The sequence below is a fragment of the Antechinus flavipes genome, chromosome 4, assembly GCF_016432865.1.
Source record: "Antechinus flavipes isolate AdamAnt ecotype Samford, QLD, Australia chromosome 4, AdamAnt_v2, whole genome shotgun sequence".
NCBI classification, from domain to species: domain Eukaryota; kingdom Metazoa; phylum Chordata; class Mammalia; order Dasyuromorphia; family Dasyuridae; genus Antechinus; species Antechinus flavipes.
The window spans coordinates 387,515,189-387,536,098 of NC_067401.1; the positions used below are offsets into that span (position 1 = coordinate 387,515,189).

General features: G+C 42.5%; 1 protein-coding gene across 2 annotated transcripts in view; it reads right to left on the reverse strand.

Moving 5' to 3' along the window:
• NAV1 (neuron navigator 1) overlaps positions 1-20,910 on the reverse strand; it is a 349,739-nt gene that overhangs the window by 80,849 nt on the left and 247,980 nt on the right. Inside the window, exon 1 of one of the 2 annotated variants that reach the window (XM_051998663.1) lies at positions 4,093-4,318. The exons of the other annotated variant lie outside the window; for it this stretch is intronic. Within the exon in view, the coding sequence (XP_051854623.1) occupies positions 4,093-4,154 (62 nt within the window). The 5' untranslated portion in view covers positions 4,155-4,318. Of the gene's footprint in view, positions 1-4,092; positions 4,319-20,910 lie in introns of those variants that run through there. 2 annotated transcript variants of the gene reach the window in all.

The window sequence follows — 20,910 nt, forward strand, 5'->3', positions numbered from 1 at the left end:
AGATTGAGAGCCAGAAAAAAAAATATCAATCTTAAAAGCTATCTAATCTAACTTTCTCATTTTACAGATAAGGAAACTGAGGCACAGTGAGGCATTAGGTGATTTGACCAAGACACACAGGTAGTGACTACCATGTTCTAACAAACTGTTCACAATCTGCTCAGCTTCCAAAGGGTTCCCACATGAAGGGGCAGAGTCTCTGAAGGAAGGGGTTAAAACAACAATATTGGTCTGTTTGTAGTATAAGTGTGTGTGTGTGTGTGTGTGTGTGTGTGTGTGTGTGTGACTAGTCTCATAAAACTCCCACTAATGAGAAGCAGCTTATTGGTTTACACCCCTGATGAAAGTTCATCCTCATCTTCTCTTTTGAGGCTAAATCTTTGCCAATTTATTAGCCAAAATTTTGCCCCAGAGAGCCAACTGCAGTTTAAATGTGTTCACTACTCTGAATTTTATTTTTTTTTCATAAAATATTTTATTTTATGTTAACATATAATATATTTATTATTGCTATTTTTAATGTGAATCATTAAATATTTTAATGCATTAGTTTTAATTCATACTACAGTTAATTTTGATAGATATATCCCCAAAACAAAAGTTCTTTGGAAAATCCTTAATAATTTTTTAAGAATATAAAGGAATACTACACTCTGAATTTTATACCTAGATTTTTCAGGATAGGAAGCTAGAGCACATTTATGGAGAAGCCCAGACTATAAGCTTTTCTGTCCTGGATGAATTGGGTGTTGGAGGCAGGAGGGATGCTGGTGATTTGATGGCTGTAATGTATCTTAGGATCACAGATTCAGGACAGAAGGAAACTGATGGATCTTTTAGTTTAAACTTCTCATTTTATAGATGAGGTAATGAGGCCCAGAGGAGCTGAGTGATTTGCACAAAGTCACATAGGTAATAAATGATAGAGGTAGAGGTCGAATCTTTGCTGACTCCAAATCAAGTGTTCTTTCTGTGTGACCAAGCTGCTTGTCAGAATGGTGTTTAGTGATGGGTTGTTATGCTCTTAAGAGGAAAAAATGGCATGGAACTCCATCTACCTTGGATCAAATCAGGCTTTTCATGAACCCCCTCATCTTTTTTGAGTGCCCCAAAGCTGCTTTCTTCTAGTGCCATGTAGAGGGCTGAATAAGTCATATAGTTACTCCATCCCTCAAAGCCACCCACCATCCTAAACTAAGAAAGCCCTACATCTTTCTAGTCTGGCTCCTTGAGACCTCTAGAGAACTTGAATCTGGTGTGTTGAGTAGGAAGGAGCCTAAAGAATGAGTATTAAAAAACACAAATGAAAATTTGTAAAGCATTTTGAGAGTTCCACAGTGTTTTACATGCACTATTTCATTTGGTAATCACCAAAAACCATGTGAGATAGGTGCCATTATTAACTTGGTTTTTTACAGATGAGCAAGTTGAGGTGGAGAGAGAGTTTACAAAACTAAGAGGTCTTTCTGACTCCAAGGCCAGAATTCTATCCATTGAGTTATCTAGCTCCCAGAATGGCAGGGGAGAAAGTCTAGGTTAATCCCTGCAGTGAGAGGTGAGCCCCACACCAGGAGCTGTGCTATTAGGTTTTCAGTTCCTCTGGCATGTCCTAAGGCTAACCTAATCTGTTAACAGTGGCCTAAACACTTGTACCTTCCTGGTTCTGATGGGAATCCCAGAATTTGCACAATTTTCTCCCTCCTGCTCCAGCCTTATTTATTTCATCTGGAAACCTGATAGTCAAGGTGGCACATGAACCACAATCCCATCCCAGTAGGCAGTAGTCTGTGCCAGTGTAATATAACCTGTGCCTTTCCCTGGGTAGGGCAGATGGATCCCCACCCTTACCAGGGCAAGCCCTCTTTATTTCTGTTAAGGAACCAGGAGTTCTAACCTTTCACTTTAATCTTTGGGGAAATATTACATTGTTCATACAAAATCCAGTGCTTGTCTGGGGGTGGATTTGAACAGATTTGAAGGTACTGCTGGAGTCTGTGTGTATAGATATTGAAATGAGAAAGGTGAAGGTGGTACAAGATCAGAAAAGCTGAGAGGGAGGGTTGATGCTAAGGGTTTTAGTGACCTATGGAAAAGGTGCTACTAGAAGAGTATAGTGGGGATTCTCAGGTTCATTCAGGGAAAGTCAGAGGAAAGACATGAGCCAACAGAAGTCCTTTTCTCCCTTGGTACAAGTTATCAGGAGGCAGCTCCTGTGCGGATTTAGGGTTGGTCCTGGGGTAGGGTGTGGTATATGTATTTTATGAAGTATATTCCCTCAGTATTTCCCTCCTCTTTTCACAGCACTCAAGGTCAAGAAATAAGGTCCTTTAGAGTCTCTCCTGAAATAGGACCCTCAGTGATTTTCCTTAATTGAAAAATCCCCCATTCCATTGCCTCACCACACCCCCCTCCATCTTCGACCCCCGCCCCTTATTACCCCAGCCAATCACCAGGATGGCAGAATGATTCAAAGTTCTTTTTCTACCATAGTAGCCTGTGTGACCCTGAGTAAGAGACAAAGCCCCTGGGACTTCACAGTTAGGAATAACAACCAACCTGGGGATCCCAGCATTTCAAATGCCTTTCAGGGGGAGGGGTGGGTCTCTAAGGAATTATAGCTAGAAGATGGAATTCCTATGTTCTTACCATTTTATCTTCCCAACCCGGCTTATTCATCTTCTCTAACCTCATTGTCTTTGTGTGCAAAGCTTGCAGTCAATTGATTCCTAATGAGAAACAACCATTGCTACTTCCACGAAAAAACCCAGGGGAAAAAGGGGAAACTGCTTTTTTTGCAGAGGGTGCTGATACAGACCCCTCACAGAGGGAGAGAAAAGCTGGGCTGGGGAGGGTTCCCAGTTTAGACAACGGGAGATGGCAGCAGGGGCAGCAGCAATAGCAGCAGCAACACCCATGAACCCCTTCTGCATTGCCACATTCAATTTACAACCTGTCTATTTCTCTAATAGGCTAGATCAGATGGTAAGCTAAGCAGGGGTATGTGTGGGGTTGGGAAGAGGCGAGAGCATAAAACAATGCTAGGAACATAAGCAGCCTCTTCACCCAGGCCATTGGGATCGCCTAAGGCTCCTTCTGAATTCCAGGTTCCAAATCAGTGTCAGGCTTCCCGCTGAAAGGTACTTTTGCTGCCTCCCACCTTTATTCATTTTAAACTTCCTTTTTATGAAACAGCTGCAGTCCATCCTACCTTCTCTCTCCTCAGATCTCCCCACATAGACTTCTAACGGCCCATGAGCCCAGTCCTTTCCCTTCACCAGCTCTAGCTCCCAGGGCGAATTGGCGTCTCTCCTTGTTTTGCCCCTTCCTCCCCAGGGCAGAGCCCCTCTGAGGACTCGGCATCTGCCACTTGTTCATAAATTCAAATGCACAGGCGATCCTCTGCCAGCTTCCACCTTTCTCTCAACCATTTCCTTTTCCCCCTGGATCGGACCCCCGGGTTAGTGTCCGGAGCTTACCCGGGAGCGGAGGAAGCAACATCCCTGCAGAGTGCTTTTCATTTCTTCCACCATCCCATACCCTCAGTGCACAGTAGCTTTAGCCTCCCGGTACTACGGGGCAGGGCTCCTCCTGCCCCTTTGCCTAACCCCAGCCTCTCTCATTCACAGAGTGCACACGTTTCCACAAAGATCTAAGTTCATTCAAGTTTCGCTATTGTTTCCGCTTTGCCCCGATCCCCGAGGGGGTCCCGGGAGTAGGGGGAGAAATGGAAATGCTCGACCCCATCCTCAATCCCAACACCTCGGGTTCATCAGCCCCCATCCAAATCCCTCCCCTCAAATAGCTAGGAAGGCAACGGGGCGGGAAGTGGGGGTGGGGTGGTGGGGGGACAGGAAGCTTCCAATGGCTCTGACTAATCTCCCTCTGTCAGAGAAAGGGAGGGCTGCCAAGAGACCCTCCTTCTTGCAGACCCCACACCCATCACCCAAAGCACGCTAAAGCGGGTTAGAAAGAGCAGCTCTCAGGCAGGCTCTCCGGCTTTCAAGGCTCCAGGTCCTCAAAATTCACACCGCTCCGCCGCTGGGGCACGTTTGAAAAGGGAGTTGGGGGGAACGAGGTAAAAGGTGTTCTTACCTGTTGGGGAAATGCACCGTCTTGATCGGCCTCCCAGACCTGGGCACAGGCATGTGGAGCATTTTCCCACTGGCTAGCTAGCTCTCCACCGGGCTGGCGGCTGATCGTCGCTCCCGGGGCTACCTCCAACTCGCTTTCCCTCGTACCCTCCTGAGACAGTCAGAAAAAGCATCGGCAGTAGCCCATGTGGAGGGAAAGAAACCAGAACCTTCCTGCTGTCCCTCGTTCTCTCTCTTTCTCTCCCTCTCTCTCTCTCTCTCTCCTCTTCCCCACTCCTGCTCAGTACTTAAAGCTACAGCTGTACTTAAAGCTACAGAGCCTCATTTCCCTGACAGTGACTTCTGTCCCAGGCACAGGCGAGAGCAGGCCGGGAGCTGGCTCTTTAACACCCAGAGCAGGTAGACAAAGAGCTACTGCTGCATCTTCTATTCAGAACCGTTCTCTGGGTAGGGTGGTGCTGATCAAGGCTTATGGCTCTGACCTCTACCTGGATCGCGGGGAGATTTAACCCCTGATACGCCAGGGAGCATGTGTGACCTTGCGTTTGTGGTGGTGGCGGGAGCCCGAATTCCAGCTTCCCTGGTTTTGCGGCTGATGCTCCAGAAACAACCTGGACTGAATTCCTCCCCATGTTCTGTGCTAAAGTTTTCTCTTGTGCAGAAAGCAGGGGGTCAACCTCTTCCTAGCCTCTTTCATCCTCATGAAGAGGGACACAGGAGATGGGATCAGTAAATCTTTCATAAGGAAGATTCAGAAAGAAGAACCCAGGGAGTCTTTAGAAACTCTAATCGCCAAGTCTTAGCTAACTGGAGTGGTTTAGGAACTATCTTGTATAATGGGAAGTGATCAAATGCTGGGCCTTGAGTCAAGTGAAATTCATTTTCCTCACTTCAAATCTGGCCTTAGACTCTACTAGCTATGGCACTTAAACCTGTTTGCCTCAGTTTCCTCATCTGTAAAAGAGCTGGAGAAAGAAATGGCAAACCATCCCAGTATCCTTATTAAGAAAACCCTTGATGGGATCCCAACTCTAGTTGGAAGTGATTGAAACCACTGAGCAATAACAACAAAGTGGGAGCTAAGAGGGATGGAAAAGGTCTGTGAAAAGGCAACAAGAACTAGAGAACTTGGGGAATAGGGATGTGGATGGGTATGGGAAAGATCAAGGTGGGTCATGGAGAGTAATAATAGCTAACATATAGTGTATTTGCAAATCAATTTATACACATTATTCTGCTGAAGCCTCAAAACAATTCAAGGCATATTGTTTTATCAACAGAAAACTGAGGTTAGAGTGAGGACTGGGGGTGGGAAGAGTGTATCAAATGACCAGATCATGTTTACAAAAATACTAGGTGCCAGAGTTAGGATCTGAATGAAGGGATTTATCCCAGGATCACACAGGGGAAAGCATAGAGGGTGGGATTTGAACTGAGGATTTTTAACTTTAGAGCTTCGGGGGTCAGCCTATTCAGCTTTTGGGCCATAGTTTTTGCAGATGGAAGAATCATATGATCCTCTTGGAATCTATTCAGAGATGTAGACAGTACTTTCTAAGACCAGTCATCTGATCACTGGCATTCAGCTGTTTTTTTTTAGTTAGCTAGATGGTACAGTGAACAGAGTTCTGGGCCCAGAGGCAGGAAGACCTGAGTTCTAATTTAGCTTCAGATATTTGTTAGACTTAGCAAGTCACTTAACTTCTATTTGTCTGTTTTTTCAACTCTATAGGATAATGATACCACCTAGCTAGCAGGTGGTTGGGAGGATCCAATGAGATGAAATTGGTAAAAATCCTTAGTGCAAGTTCCTAACACATGTAGGTGCTATATAAATGCTTATCCCCTTCCCCTTCTTATTCCTCTGACCACTAAAGGACTGATGCTTTAGCATAATGAAACATGGCATTAGGGATGGAAAAACCCAGCAGTGGGGAACTCCCATCTAGAGTTCTCTGGGCAAGGTATTTTACTTTACTACTTAAATTAAACTATTCAAATGCCCATGGGGAAGACTGGCTGGATATGCTTTGAGATCAAGGGAAAAGGAGGGTCTTGGGGGAATCCAGATTCCTTTCTCAAAAGTTGGAATGTCATTCAGCCCCACCTATCTCCCTGGAACTGCTGGCTTCTTTGGCGTATCCAGGGAGAAACTTTTTATGTCTTAAACTCTGTCCTGGGAATTAGAGGGTTAAGGCAAGACCTTTTTTGTGTGTTCTCTCATCTGTAAAATGAGAGAGTAGGTCCCAAGTATCTCTAAAGGCCCTCCAGTTCTAAATCCCATAATCTTATAATCTATTCCATCTTGAGTGCATTGATTCTGAGCTCATTCAGGAAAATGTGGGATGGTGAGAAAGAATGCTTGATTTGGGGTCAGCTCCCCAAATCAAATCCCAACCCTGGCTGTGTGGACATGGCCAAACACTTTAATCTCTGAGTTTTAGCTCAGTTTTCTTCTTGGGAGGAAAGCATGGTTTTGTGGAAAGAACACTGATTATGGAGTCAGTGGACCTGGGCTCAAATCTTCATTTTGATTGCTTTCTGGCTGCATGAATTTGGACAAATCATTTATCTCCCTGAACTTCAGTTTCTTCATCTGTAAAATGGAAGAATTGGGCAAGATGATCCCTTATCTATCTGTGCTCATTCTGGACTATGGTTCTTAACTGTAAATGGAGCTAATTATTTTTGCACTATGTATCTCACAGGGATGTTGTAAAGAAAACACTTTATGAACCATAAAGCATGGTGTAAATTGGAGTTAATAATAATGTTGCTATTTTTATTACTGCTAATGCTATTGTGGGAAGGGCTCTTGAGGGTTTGGAGACTCCTGAAGGAGGGGTGAGGAGAGCCAGCCCCTAGAGTTGAAGGTGGGTGGGTGGGTGGTACTCTCTGGGCATTCTAAGTAGGCATCTTGCTTCTTCTCATTCAGGGCCTTCCAGGGGGCGGGATTGGCTGTATATCTGGGTTAGCTGGGGAAATGGTGTTACACTGATGTGCCATGAGGGATTTTTCTTGGGCTCAGACAATGTGAGGTGATTCTGCAGCAGCTAGCAACGTTTTCCTTTAAATTGAGTTCACCAGAAGTGAGTGCAAGGGATAATGCTGTAAAAAATTACCCTGGCATAAAAAGTTATTTAATAAAAAAAAAATAGATTGAGTTCACAATTTCCTGTTCTATTTCTTCATTTGTGATTTTCTAAACTGGGGATTCTTAATCTGGAGGGCAATGACTTTGTTTTTAAAAATATTTTGATAACAGTATAATTGGTTTCCTTTATAATCTTATGTATTGTATTTTATACATTAAAAACATTCTTGAGAAGAGATTCATAGACTCCATCAGACTGCCCAGGGGGTAAGAACCCCCTGTTTTAGATTACAGTAGATCTGAGCCTTTGCTATTCTTGCCATTGTTTTTTTTTTTTTTTTTTAAAACAAATCGGCTGTCAGTTTCAATGGTCTTATGATGGAGACAGCCATCTGCACCCAGAGAGAGGTCTGTGGGGACTGAGTGTGGATCACAACATAGTATTCTCACTTTTTTTGTTGTTGTTGTAGATATTTGCTTGCCTTTTGTTTTCTTTCTCATTTTTTTCCTTTTTTATCTTATTTTTCTTGTACAGCATGATAATTGTGGAAATATGTATAGAAGAATTGCATATGTTTAACATATATTGGATTACTTGCTGTCTGGGGAAGGGGTGGGGGCAAAGAGAGGGAGAAAAAAATTGGAACACAAGGTTTTGCAAGGGTGAATGTTGAAAACTATCTATGCACATGTTTTAAAAATAAGAAGCTTTATTAAAAAAACCAAATTGACTCTGAAGGACCCCTAGAGCTGTTTTCATGTATACTTATACATGTTCTAGGGTATGGGGGGAGTGAAGTGAAAAGTTTTCTGTCCATTATGCAACTCCTTCATGAAGGAGGATGGAGATTGAGCCGTGCATTTCCTCATAGCCATCTTTATCATTCTCCATTTGTTTCTCTATCTCTTCCTCCCTCCCGGAAGTCTGCTCCATGGCTTCCTCTTGCTTCAGAATGTTGGACTAGGGGTAGAGAGGGTCTTAAAGACTCATTGTCCCAGTAAGACCACGAACTCGTGAGATAGACTATGTACTCTTAGGGGGTTACTTACCGAATTCATCAAGGGGATCCTTTCAGAGAACCTCTAATGTCTCAACCCCTTCCCCTAAACCAGCAAGGCCCTCTAGAATCCTGTGTGCCTGCCACCTGCTTTCAGAATCCAAGCCTTCCTTTTGCTTCATACAAGCTCTTCAACTCATTAGGGTTAAGGAGAGCTTTGGGCAGAAGCTCTTCAATTCCCTTGCATTTCTTTACCAGTTGGAATGGAGAAAGTGTGGCAACAGAGACCAGGAAGGGCACTCAGGTGGACTCCAACCAAAGTTGTCCCCCTATTCTGGGCTCACCCCACCTGACAGTACAGAGCTAGGGGGCTTTCCTGGGGAAAGGATAGCGCCTGGAGAGTGTTTCCACTTAAATGAATGGCATGTAAATTAGCACCTGTTATTTTAGAGTCAATGGGTCAGGGCACTTTTGGTAACTGGATTACAGCTCTGAAGGGATTGCTCTTCTGAGACCTTTTTGTGCAGATAAAGAAATCACAGGCTCTCTTGTAATCTGTGCTTTACTTCTGCACGTGAAGAGGTCCTAACCTTTCCTGGAATGAAGGGATGAGAATGGAAAATGATGGTAGTGACAGAGCATGTGGGTAGGGAGCATTTATGGGAGCGTGGTAGTCAGAATAGATAGAAACTCTTCCCTGTGGTAAAAGCTCAGGAATCATGACCAGGGCTGTGAAGGGCTCTCGTGTTGTTCTGCACTGGCTGCCTAGAGTTAGGGACAGCTGAGGCACACATGGCAGAGGGGGGAACCACCTGCAGAGAGGGAAGGGGGTGAGGAGCTCTTCCAGAAGGCAGCCTAGCCAAAGAGAGGGGGCAGAAGAGAAAGACAGAGGATAAAGGCCCATCTATCTCACAGAGTTGCCCTCTGTCCTCTTCTAAAGTGTTTCACCCAGAGAGCCTTTGGTAGAAAATGATCTCATTCGGCTTCTGTGCCAGCCTCCTCAGAGGGCTTTCTTTACTGAGGGGGAAACCAAGGAAAGAGAAGGAAAAAGAGATGGATTAAATGTAGGTCTCTTAATTCGGAAGCCCTCTGACAACTTCTGTTATTTTCCTTTCATCCTAGGTTAGAATCTTTGACGTGCCACAGAACATAAATATTGTCCCACCAGGTGAGAGCTTTTGGTTACAGAGACACTAAAGTATATTTGTGGGATGCTGTAGTGAACCTAGAACTTATAAGAGGGCTTTAAGGTTTTCAGAACATTTTACAAGTGTTATTTCATTTGAATCTGAGGTAAGTGCTATTATTACCCCTAATTTACAGATGAGGAAACTGAGGCACAGAGAGGTTAAGGGAACTTGTCTGGGGTCATAAAACTAATAAGCTTCTAAAGATCACCTCTTCTCCCCACCACAGTTCTGGGAGATTTGTATCTGCGTGCGTAGAGGGGATTCCTATCTCTGACATAGCTGTCTTCCCTAATCTCAGTCTCCAAAGTGGACAGATAAGGGTTAGGTAGGATCAGGGACAGGCAGAAGAAAGAGCAAATCTCCTTACTGTATGCAGTCCATGCTACCAGCCAAGACTAGAAAGCTACATCTATCCTCAGCTGAATGAACACCCAGCTCAGATCTTGGTCAAGATCCTATGAATTAGAGTGAGAAGAAAATTGGAGTTTATATGGTCCAATTCCTTCATTTACTAGATAAGAAAATGGAGGTCCAGAGAGGAAAATAAAATATCTAAGATCACATAGGCTGTGAATTGGAGAATTAGGTCTTCTGAGTCCTAAACAAATGCTTTTTCCATGAAATTTCACTTCCTTTTATTTCTACAGAATTTGATTCTCTCTGGTGAAATTTGAAAATATGGCCCTTAGCAGCTAGAGTCCCAAAGCAAGCATCTATCTGCCTCTTCTTCCCTGGATGTCTCTTCATTTCTCTGCCTTTCTTGTTAATTAGGAGATGATTTAATTATTTTGATTTCTACTTCTTTGAATAGCAGAATGTGTACCACTGTACAAGATCATGGGTATCCAGGAAAGGGGAACCTTCCCCTCGGTGCTCATGCTTGAGAGCTGGGTCCTGAGCTCTTCTCTCTTCCCCACCCCCACCCCTGCCAAGCTAGGAACAGGCAGCATTTTGGCAAGCCCAGGACAAAGAGCAATTAAAACTCTTACAGCAAGGTAATATACCCTGTGCTGGGCTTTGGAGGCCTGGCATTTTGATGCAGAGAGAGGGCTGATTACATAGAGAAATAATTAAACCAGAATGGTAGGGCAGTGGGAGGGAAGGGCACTGAGGGAAGAGGAACCACAGTGATTTAACCCTTTCCAGGATGTGGTAAGAGGTTCCATGGGGGGTGGAGATGGGAGTTACGGCATTCCCTGATAATTCTCCGATTCTGGCCCTGGCCTTAGATTCCAAAATTCTTACAATCTTCATTTGCAACTCTGATAGAATCACTGATAATAATAATAACAATAATAATGTCAATTCTATCTATGAATCTATGAATAGAGGGCTCTTACCTCCTCCCCTTAAAAATATTTTTCAGAGCACTTTCATACTGGCTATTTTATCTTTACAACAGTTAAAGGGGGTGTTCCTGATCACCAACAGGCTCTTGATTTCTGATTCCTAATCTTTAATTGACTCATTGATGTTCCATAGAATCCTTGATCATGGCTCCCAAGATCGCCTTCTTTTTCATCCGACTGAGCTAAGAATGGGGGTGATCTCTCAGTCAAAGGATTCTAGACTCCAGGTTTCTGGTTCCAGAGCTCTAGCTAAGCTCAGATCAAGAAATACCAGGAAAGACCTCCTTGTGGGTGTGTAGAGTAGCCCAGCACATGGTAAAATCATTCCATGTGTGCATTTGGACCAAACCCTGAGGTTTTTAGGCTGGGAGTAGGGAGACTAGTGGGGGAGAAAATGAAGGTGGTCAGTTTCTAAACTTGGTCTCCTTTTCCCTTTTTATGATGCCAGAAGGATAAATCCTTCCCCTTCTAGAGGAGACCTCCCCGCTTCCACTTCCTAATGCTTCCCCCATTAGTGTCAGAACTGACATACTCTAAAATTGGGCAGATAAGTTCTATTCCTGTCCATTTCCTTATCCTAAGTGGGAGTTAAAGGCTCACTTATTTCTGGACTAAATGAAGGGCTAGGGGAGGGAGAGGGTATTGGCTCCAGGATCAACATGCCATCAGCCTTTGAGTCCCTATAACTAGTCAGTACAGACTCAGTCCCAGCTGCTATTTCTCCAGCTTAGTAAGGGAACCAGTCAGAGGGGTGGGCTGACCCTAGCTATATTACTATTCCATAAATATTTACACAACCTCAGAGAATCTCCTGCTTTTTCTCACTCTCCCCCCAGCTGGAAGACATAGCATGGAGGGTAGCCCCACTATACAGGCCTTCTCTATACCTAGCCAACAGAACTCTGCATTTCCATACACTGAAAGGATCTGACTTGGTCAGTAAGAATCCCATGCTATCCTCCCACCCTAAGAACCCAAATGGGGTCTGGATATGGAATGTGGGGGCAGGATCATTCCTGGGCAGTGGGAACAAGAGGTGGGAGAAGGGCTACAGCTCTCTGGGGGTGTGTGTGAAGATCAGTCACAGCCTGACAGTTTGTCTGAGCCACAGACAGGATATACTGAGGTCCACAGCTGGCTGCAGCAGGCAGAATATGTGTATGTGTGTTCATGTGCATGTACGTGTGCATGTGTGTATGGGAGAGCAAATCCTTCAGCCTGAGAGATTCCTGAGGTCAAAGATTAGTTATTTCAGAACAGCCTCCCCACCCACCAGCCACCCAACCAGTCTCTAAGCTCTGGGAGAGAACAAAAGCAGGGACATGAAAGTTGACCATAGTAAAAGGAGAAAACACAAAGAAAATGGAGTATTGCAGGCTGACCACCAATTACTCAAAGATTCCCCATCCCATCCTGAAGAATAACCTGCTAAGTGCTCGAAAAGGGGTGATCTCTCAGCCAAAAGATTCCAGACTCTGGGTTTCTAGTTCTAGAACCCTAGCTAAGCTCAGATCAAGAAATACCAAGAACGGATTCTCTTTATGGCTGTGTAGAGTAGCCCAATGCAAGATAAAACCATTCCATGGGTGCATTTTGGGACATATAGAAGTTTTCAGGATGGGAGTGGGGGGATTAGTGGAGGAGAAAATCAAGGTGGTCAGTTTCTAAACTTCATCTCCTCCCCTTTTTATGGTTCCAGAAAGATAAAACCACACCCCAGAAAACTATTACAGAGTAGGTTCTCCCCGGCTGACCCCGAGTGTGGTTTTGTGTATGTGTGGGCTTGCATTTGTGCAGCTTAATTTCATTCCAAAATTATTCCATGTCATCATCTCTTTGGGTGCTTGTGACAGAGGCCAGGGACATCTCTGCAGAGCAAGCCTGAGATGGGAACTCCAGGGGAAAGGTGACCAATGAGAAAAGAGCTCTGGGGAAAGGGGTTGTCAGTAAATGACAGTGGGAATTAGGTATGGGAAAAGTCTTTTCTCCTAGGCTAAGTCTTGGGGAATTTCAACATTTCTCTATATGAGAGGGGCAGCAGGCAAAGAAAAGGAACCTTTTCAGTCCTGTATCAGCCAAAGGGAGAAAGGATGGCAGGATGGGTTTGTGTGGCTTCCCCAGCTCTGGGTCAGTCCCATGAGCTAGAGCTGACTACTTTTCTCTGTATGTGTCTTTCAAGTGTCCAACCGCTGCTCAGACACACAATTTCTCTGTATATCTGGGTGCCCCATACTGAATCTCTCTGTATGTCTCTTTGCCCCGCTGTGTGTCTATCTTATGCACACACAGCCTCTTTGTATCTGCTCCTTCCTTCTCATACACTGTCTCTGTGAATCCCTCACACACAGTGTCTGTTTCTCTCATCCATAGCCTTTTGTGTGAGCATCACAAATGCGCACTCTGTGTTTATCTGCCACACATCCCCCTGTGTCTGCCTCTCCACATTCTCTCTCTCTATCTGTCTCACATATGCAGTTGGCACTGACTTGTCTCTCAGGCACCTAATTTCTCTGGGTCTGACACCCACTTTTCTCTCACCTTCTTCCCTCGGTATCTGTCTGTTTTTCCAACTACAGTCTCTGTGTCTGTTCATTTCTATGCCATCCTCACTCCCAGCTACACACAGAAACAATCGTTTCATGTAGCTTCCCTCTTGGGTGACCCACATTCCTTGCAGCTACTCAGTTAGGGAGCCCCTCGACCTGTCTGTTGGACTCTTGACTGCTTACACTGAATAGCTTTTTGCCGCCCATTCAGGGACACTTGATAGCCCAGGGGGCAAAGGCTGGCCCCACATGGACATCTCAGGAACAGCTCTGCCTTTGAGAGAGGATTCAAACAAGGTCTGTATTCACCAAAGTTAAGCTGTGCTCTCTGTCCGCGTGGCTCAGAGCTCCTGGCTGTAGTCCCTTTCCTTAGATGCCACAGAGCATGACCCTTGATGCACACTTTAGCCTAGAGGCTGAAGCTGAGACAGGAAGATTTACTTAGTAGCATCTCAGGATATCCTAGATGATGACTTGAGTTAGTCATCTTTGGTTTAATGGGTGCTGGAAAGAGAAGGATACAGAAGATAGAGAGGACATAGCTTTAGTCCTCAAAAAACTCCAAGATCAATGGAGAAAGGTAAAATATGGAGAAAGATAGTTCGAGGAGAATTACACAGAAATGTACAAGTACACATTTACGTAGTATGATCTGTATGTGAAAGCTATCATAATCATTCATTTCTATTAGTATTTTAAAATTTGCAAAACACATTCCTCACAACCTTGTGGGGTAGGATTGTTGGCCCATTTTACCGATGAGTATAATGAAGTTTAGAAATGCTAAGTGACTAGCTCAGACTTACTGTGGTGACACTGAATAAGGTACCAGGAAGAATTAGGTAGGTTAGATTTGGAAAATATTTCTGGAAGAGATGAGTTTTTAAGATGGCTTTTGAGGAAGAAGAGAGGCTTGATTTGGCAGAATCAGGAAATGGGGTCCCACATAGGAAAATTGGCATGAAGTACTGGGTTATTAATAATAATAGCTCCCATTAATATGCATATTATTTTTAAAGTCAATCCCTTGAGGCTGTTATAACATGCACTATTAAATCCATTTTACAGATTGGGAAATAGAAGTTCATAAAAATAAGTGATTTGCTCATAATCATACAGCTAATAAATGATGGGGCCAAGATTTGAACCTTGATCTTCTAAATCCAAACAGAATGTTATTTCTCTTCTAGCACATTTCCTCTAGGAAATACATCTATTATACATCCTGGAGGACTCTGCTAGCTCTTCACTTTTAAGATTCCAAGAATCTAATATTTTTTAGTTTTATTCTTTCTCCCCTTTCCTGTCTCCATCCCAAACCTGGGCTCTATAAATTTACCACAGAGCACAGAGTGTGTAGAGGGAAAGGAGAAAGGCAGAGAAAAGACAAGAAGGGGCAAAGAAGCCAGGGGACAAGTAGGTTGCATGCACATGGAAGGCTATTTCCATTTCCCTTGCTTATATCCCGAGATTCAATCAAATAATACAACCAAGTAACAATGAAAACTTGAGTAGCTAGCTTGTGGGTTACTAGGACACACTGGCAAAGATGGCCCCTCCTTAGCCTGCATCAGTTGTCATGGAAACCAGATAGCAGATGCCGTCTCTCTGTAGTACCTGGTTTTCTCCTCCCTTCTCTTATTGGACTTTCACAGACACTGATTTTATCCCTGAATAGACCATGTGGACACCGCATCTGAAGGTTCCCCCCAACCCAGATCACACTGTGTTCTTTCCTCTTAGAAATAAACACAAACAGCAACCTGAGTTCTCTCTATTGATTAGAGCACGGTGACAACCAGGCCAAGGTCACCAGTTTGACCCACTCTACAGTCCCATTGGCTTTACTATTACCCAGCCGGAGGCTACACTCTAATAATCATCCATCTCCCAGACGGTGCCATTTGTCACAAAAGAGACTGGTGAGAGATAGTTTAAGGGCAGATGTCCATTACCACTACGGGATAAACAATTCAATGCACGTATTCCATCCAGGAACTATTATGCAGTAGCAGAATCATACCTGAAGGACAGCATGGTTTTCCCCTACAAAGTACATAATTGTTTAGTTTAATGTCACATTAAACCACTTTACCAACTCAACATTTCTGCCATTTTGGGCCAGTCATCCTTCCCCAAACTCATCCAGCACCTTTTTGTTTCCATTCTAGGTCTTGGTTCAAACACATCCCATTCATAAAAGCTTCCACGACCATTCTCAATTTGAAATAATTCTCCTCTGATTCCTTAGGACATTTTGTACCTCACCTACTTATGATCTATTTTGCAAGAAAATCATCTCTTACTGAATTATAAGGTTCTTAAAAACAAGAATATACCTTTATTCATTTTTTCAATCCTCAACATTCTCAGCACAGTCACTTGTACATAGATCATTCTATATTTTGTAGGCTAATTGAGATAATTATGGGAAATTCATTGGTCTGAGAGGCAGTAAAAGTCTTACTTTTGAAGTGGCTTTAGTTATAAAGTTTTTCCTTTCATTCAGCTTAAATTTGCTTATAGATAACTTCTCTATATTGTTTTTATACCTTTTCCAGACTAAAGCTAACAAGTTTAATTTCTTTTCTAAATGAAAATCCTTGGGATATTTAAAGAGTACTATTCCTTTCCTTAAGGGGAAGCTAGGTGTCATCATAGAGCACCAGATCTGAATTTAGGAATATTCATCTTTGTGAGTTCAAATCCAACTTCAGACACTTACAACTGTGTGACCTGGGCAAGTCACTTAACCCTGTTTGCCTCAATTTCCTCCTCTGTAAAATGAGTTGGAGAAAGAAACAGCAAACCACTTTGCCAAGGAAATCCCTAATGGGGTCAAGAAGAGTCAGACATAACTGAACAATAACAAAATTATTTCCTTCCAAATCTCTTCCCCTCTCCCTCCCCCTAAAATAAAACTTCTCAAACTTCAGAGACATGTTTTCCAATCTTTTCATCATCCTAGTCATCCTTCCTTGGACCTGATTTTATTAACATCATTCCTAAAATGTGGGTCCCAAAATAGGACACTGATTTAGATATGGTCTGACCAGTGAACCTTTTCACGCTATCTGTATGCTATACTTCTATTAGCTCTATCTAACGTTGCATTCAGTTTTTGGTTACCATATGATTCAATCTATCCAAAAGCATTTTGCTATATTATAAACACTGTATAAATGCTAAAGATAAAAATAAAGGTAAAAACAGTCCCCCCAAATAATTCTCATTCTAACAAAGGAAGAAAACATATAGATAATTTGGTACATATAAGTACTTCTAATTCTTACTGTACCTGATTATTTATATGTTTATATGAAATAAAGAGAAAGAAAACAAGAGAGAAATAAAGAGCAAAAGACACACAGATAGAAAAAGAGATAAAGAGAGCAAATAAAAGAGAGAGAGACAGAGACAGAAAGAGACAGAGCGAGACAAAGAAAATGGGTGATAATCTCAGAGGGGAAGTCATTGGTAGAGCTAGAGAATCTGGGAAAGGCTTCTAGAAGAAAATGTAAGTTAAAATGAGATTTGAAGGAATTCAGGAAAGATAAGAGGTGACAAGGAAGAGCATTTCAAGCCTGGGAGAGAGCCAGTATAAAGGCATGGACCCAGAGGTGGAATATCTTGATTAGGAGCATCAAGTGCATTAGGTTGCATGAGCCAGTAACCAACATCCTTTGGGTCTGACTGGATCCATCTAACTATGTTATTACCTAGTTTATATCTCTCTATATTGACCAAAAAAGATAATGTTATGGGATCATGGAATAGCAAATTTAGAGTTAGAAGCAGCCTTCAATACCATCTAGCCAACCCTTTCATCCTACAGAGAAGGAAATTTGAGCTTAGAGGGATTAAGTAATGCTAGGTGGTAGCTAAGTGTCAAAAGAAGTGCTGGACCCAAAGTCAGGAGGAATGAGTTCAAATACTGCCTCAGATACTTGCTAGCTATGTGAACCTAGATGAATTAGTATTTGTGGTAGAGAAAAGAAGAAAAAAATTTAAAAAGCATTCATTAAGCATCTTTCAGTGTTCAGCTGTGTCCAGCTCTTAGTGACTCCATTTTCTTTCTTTTTTTAAATGAAGCCTTTTATTTTCAAAACATATGCAAGGATTTTTTTTCACTGACCCTTCTTCTCCCCACCTCTTCCCCTAGACAGCAAGTAATCCATGTACATGATAAAATATATGTAAATCCAATAAGGCATCCATAGTCATACAATTATCTTGCTGCACAAGAAAAAAATCAGATCAAAAAGGAAAAAAAAAGAAGAAAAAAGAAAACGCAAGCAAACAACAAAAGAAGTGAAAATTCTGTGTTGTGATCCACACTCAGTTGATGACCCTATTTTCTGACAGAGAGTGGCAAGGATTGCCGTTTCCTTCTCCAGATCATTTTACAAATTAGAAAGTTGAGGCAAAAGAATTGTGTCTTGCCCAGGGTTATATAGCTAGTAAGGCCAGATTTGAATTCATAAAGATGAGTCTGACTCCAAGCCTGGAATTCTAGCCACTGTGACATTTAGTTGTCCTATTATTAGCATCTATAATGTACCAAATATTGTGCTAAGCGCTTTATAACTATTATCTCATTGAATAACATGGTAACTTTAGGAAGCAGGTGCTATTACGTATCCATTTTTATAGCTGAGGAAACTGTAGCAGATAGGTTAAGTCACTTGCTCAGGGTCACACAGCTACTCAGTGTCTGAGGTTGGATTTGAACTCAGGTCTTCCTGCCTCCAGACCCAGTAATCTATCCATTGTACTACCTAGATCTAGTATAACTAGAACTCATATCCCCTGACTCCTAATCCTGTGCTTCTCCCCCTGTTCCACCAAGAAGTTGTTTTAATGCCTACAATACTTGAATAAGCTTGGTGATTCTCAAGGGTTGGTATGATCCATAGATACACAAAAAGAGTCGTCTCTATTAGACAAATGTCTAATGTGTCTTGTATCTTGTCATGTATCTCTTGTGCATATTGTGTAGCCTTGATCACCTAGGAAATAGAGAACAAGATTTGGTATCAGGAAGCCTGGGATTCAAATCTTATTTCAGATATTGAATAGCAGTATCTGACTCCAGGCAAGTTATTTAATCTCTCTCTGCTTTAATTTCCTTCAGTAAAATGGGGATTAAGGAACTGCTAGGAGATGTAGAGTTGAGAGTCAGGAAGTTAAGACTTCAAAAATTTATTAGCAAGTCACCTAATCCTGTTTGCCTCAGTTTCCTAATCTGTCAAATGAGCTGAAGAAGGAAATGGCAAAGTACTCCAGCATCTTTGCCAAGAATGGGATCACAATGAACAAGAATGAACAACAATAACAAAATGGGGATAATAACAAAATCCTATCTCTCAAAGCATGATATAATACTATTCTTATTTTTATTTTCCTCTGTCCCCACTTAGATTGTAATCAGTGAGAGGAACCAATTTTTCTCTCCAAGCTTGAATGGAGGAAGGATGGATCCTCATTTGACCTCTCCCAGCACTTTGGTTTTATGAGTACATGCCAATGTTGGCACAGCTACCATGAGCCAACTGTCTGCTACACCAGATTCCTGGGGCTTTATTAGGATGGAGAGAACAAGGAAGGAGAGATGAGGAATAGAGCTGCTCTCTTCTCAACATTGTTCAGCCACTCTTTTGTTCAGATTCACACTAAAGCATTCTCTCCCCCTCTTCCTCAGAAGGACCCTTCCTTAGTGGGGGACCATTAAGTCTGTACTCTGAGGTAGTTGAGTCAGGTGTACATTTTGCTAGGTTTCCATGAGTAGCTGTCCACCAACTAAGGGGGTAAATGGCCCTGGTCCAGCTGGTCTTCAGAGTGACTTCCAGAGGATGAAATTGCCAGAAAGGTTGGAAATGTCTCTTTAAACCCTGGGCTTAAAGATTCCTGGAGCAAAGAGCAGGTTCAGAGAAGCCTCTGAGAAGGGGCTTATGGGCTTACTTTGCTTACATTTCCTGTCATGACACTTTAAAGTCAAGGAGGAAACTAATCCCATCTGGGTCCTGAGGTCCAAAATCAATTCCAGAGCTAGGAGGAGGGAAGAAAGGAGGGAATAAAGGTGAAGGAAGGAGGAAAAAGGAGGAGAAGAAGGGAGCTAACTTGTCAGATCTGGAGAAGGGACTTTTGGAGAACAGTTACAAGAAGACTAGATTATTCAAACACACACACACACACACACACACACACACACACACACACACACACGAAACAAATTGCATAAATAGTAAGTCCTGCGTGGCTCTCTTCAGCAGTGAGGTATTTCAGACCAGTTCCAATTGTTTAGTGATGGAGAGTGCCATCTGCACCCAGGGAGAGGACTGTAGGAACTGAGTTTAGTTCACAACATTGCATTTTCATTTTTTGTTGTTATTTGTTTGTATTTTATTTTGCTTCTTTTTTTCTGGTTTGATTTGATTTTTCTTATGCAACAAGATATATTTTGAAAAATAAAAAGCTTTAATAAAGGGGAAAAAAAGAAATAATAAGTCCTGGCAAATAATGGTTTTATTTTGTGTCCTTTCAAGTTTGAGCTTGCTCATTTTTTGCAGAAGCCCTGTTTGTAGTGGCTAGAAGCTGGAAAATGAATGGATACCCATCAATTGGAGAATGGTTGAGTAAATTGTGGTATATGAATGTTATGGAATATTATTGTTCTGTAAGAAATGACCAGCAGGATGAATACAGAGAGGAGTGGTGAGACTTACATGAACTGATGCTAAGTGAAATGAGCAGAACCAGGAGATCATTATATACCTCAACAACGATACTATTTGAGGATGTATTCTGATAAAAGTGGATCTCTTCAATAAAGAGGTCTAATTCAGTTTCAATTGATCAAGGATGGACAGAAGCAGCTACACCCAAAGAAAGAACACTGGGAAATGAATATAAACTGCTTGCATTTTTGTTTTTCTTCCTGGGTTATCTCTATTTTCTGAATCCAATTCTCCCTGTGCAACAAGAGAATTGTTCGGTTCTGTACACATATATTGTATCTAGGATATACTGTAACCTATTTAACATGTATAGGACTGCTTGCCATCTGGGGGAGGGCATGGAGGGAGGGAGGGGAAAAATTGGAACAGAAGTGAGTGCAAGGGATAATGTTGTAAAAAATTACCCTGGCATGGGTTCTGGCAATAAAAAGTTATTTAAAAAAAAAAAGGAAGATCAGCTAAACCTTCAAAAAAAAAAGTTGCAGAAGAGGCAGCTAGATACTTCAATGGACAGAGCACCAGCCTTAGACTCAGGAGAATCTAAGTTCAAATGTGACTTAACACCTACTAGCTATGTGACCCTGGGCAAGTCAATTAACCCTAATTGTCTTGCAAAAAGGGGAAAAAAGTGTTGAGGGCCTCAGCCCATGTCCCAGAGGACTACTATTCAGGGAAATTCACATTATTATGCTGCCTTTGTGAAGTTCCAGCCTTGTTACCACACTGAAAGCCCTCATAACAGTTCAGGACAGGATATGGCTTGTCCAATCTGTCATGTTACAAAAAGGGACATGAGAATAAACAGACCTCTTTTGGGACCAAAGAAGTGAGAGTTGGAAGGGATCTTAGTGATTATCTTGCTCAATCCCCCATTTTTACTATTTTTACAGATTAAATGTAACTAA